This window comes from Aplysia californica, unplaced genomic scaffold, assembly GCF_000002075.1.
Source record: "Aplysia californica isolate F4 #8 unplaced genomic scaffold, AplCal3.0 scaffold00131, whole genome shotgun sequence".
Taxonomy (NCBI): Eukaryota; Metazoa; Mollusca; class Gastropoda; order Aplysiida; family Aplysiidae; genus Aplysia; species Aplysia californica.
The window spans coordinates 391,896-393,473 of NW_004797401.1; the positions used below are offsets into that span (position 1 = coordinate 391,896).

The 1,578-nt window shown below is 44.8% G+C and overlaps 1 protein-coding gene across 2 annotated transcripts in view; it reads left to right on the top strand.

The window, feature by feature from the left end:
• The window catches only part of LOC101853547 (protein unc-93 homolog A), a 26,436-nt gene that overhangs the window by 21,898 nt on the left and 2,960 nt on the right, over positions 1-1,578 (top strand). For both annotated transcript variants that reach the window (XM_005096540.3, XM_005096541.1), the window contains exon 2: positions 280-1,272. In XM_005096540.3, coding sequence (XP_005096597.1) covers positions 280-1,272 — 993 coding nt within the window. The remainder of the gene's footprint in view (positions 1-279; positions 1,273-1,578) is intronic.

Below are 1,578 nucleotides of genomic sequence, written 5' to 3' on the forward strand. Positions count from 1 at the left end.
AGAGAGAGAGAGAGAGAGAGAGAGAGGGAGAGAAAGAGCTAGAGAGAGACACAGAGACAGAGACAGAAACAAAAATTTATAGACAGACAGACAGATCTGTCATCTTTTGTTTTGGCTCTCATTCTATTCGTTCTTACTGGAATATTTATGTTGTCTTTTGTGCATCGGTCGTTCATCTAGATGTTCTATGTTCCCCCTTAAAACCTATTTCATTGGTTTTTTTGTTTTTTTTTAAAACTTCGTTACGAATATCTATTACAAGTACTTTTCTGTCACCAGGAAAGAGAATCTCTCCTTCATCCCCCGGAAGTTACTTCCTCCGCTACCATGTCTTCCACCATGTCAGAGAAAGACAAAACGGCAGACGCCGAAGTCAGCTGTACCCCAGAGATACCGGGCGCTGAAACGCCCACGTGCGTGTCCTCACCAATGAACACATGTCTGGTATTATCTCTGTCCTTCACCTTCGTCTACACAGCTTACCTGGCAATACAGAATCTCCAAAGCAGTCTGAACCAGGAAGAGAATCTCGGAGTGAGCTCTCTGTCTGTGCTCTACGGTACCATTATCATATGCGGGACTATGGCGCCAACTCTTATTCGTCTGATTGGCGCGAAAAATGTAATGCTCACTGCCTGGTTAATCCACGCCATCTACACCGCCTGCAACTTCTACCCGACGTGGGGGACGCTTATTCCAGCGTCCGCGCTCATGGGTGCCATTGCGGCGCCGATGTGGACTGCGCAGGGTATTTACATCACTTCCGCCGGGGAATCTTACGCGAAGATGTTTTTCTCTGCCATCCCGACGAGCGAGGCGCTGCATGCCGTACTGAGCAAGTTCAACGGAATCTTTTTTATGTTCTACGAGATGACACAAATTACAGGTAATCTCATTTCTTCCTTCGTTTTGTCATCTGGAAGTTACAACTCCACGAACAGTAACGAGCCTAAAGTTTGTGGCGTGCATGTGTGTGACACTGCAGACACGGGATCCAACACAAGTTCTTCCTCTGAAGTAGAAGAGCCTGAAAAAGACGTGGTATACATTCTACTGGGTGTTTTCTTAGCTTGTAACATTGTGGGCTTTCTGGTCACAGCTTTTTTCCTCCCCAAGTTGAAGAATCCAGAGAAGGATTCAAACGTCACTGGCGGCTGTTCAGAGATGTTTGGCTGCATGAAGATGGTGGTCGACAGTCGGATGGTGTTGCTGATACCTCTGTTTATGGGCCAGGCTATGGCGGTAGGAGTCCTGTATGGAGATTATACGAGGGTAACTTTTTTCTTCTCTTTTTGTTGACATTTAATCTATTTTTTAAACACTCAAGACATCAAAGACAGGGTGCATTTTAGGCCCAAAGATAGGAGGAACTTACATCTATAATCTTTGAAGGTACAGAACAATTTGTGCACCTTGCGCTGATCCAAACATTTCACTTCTATGTATTTTTTAAAATGTACCATCTTTCGTTTTCCTCCTCATGAACCCCATTCCTTCTCCTTCTCACCCTCCTCCCTTCTGCTCTTTCTTCTTCTTCTTCTTCTTCTTCTTCTTCTTCTTCTTCTTCTTCTTCTTCTT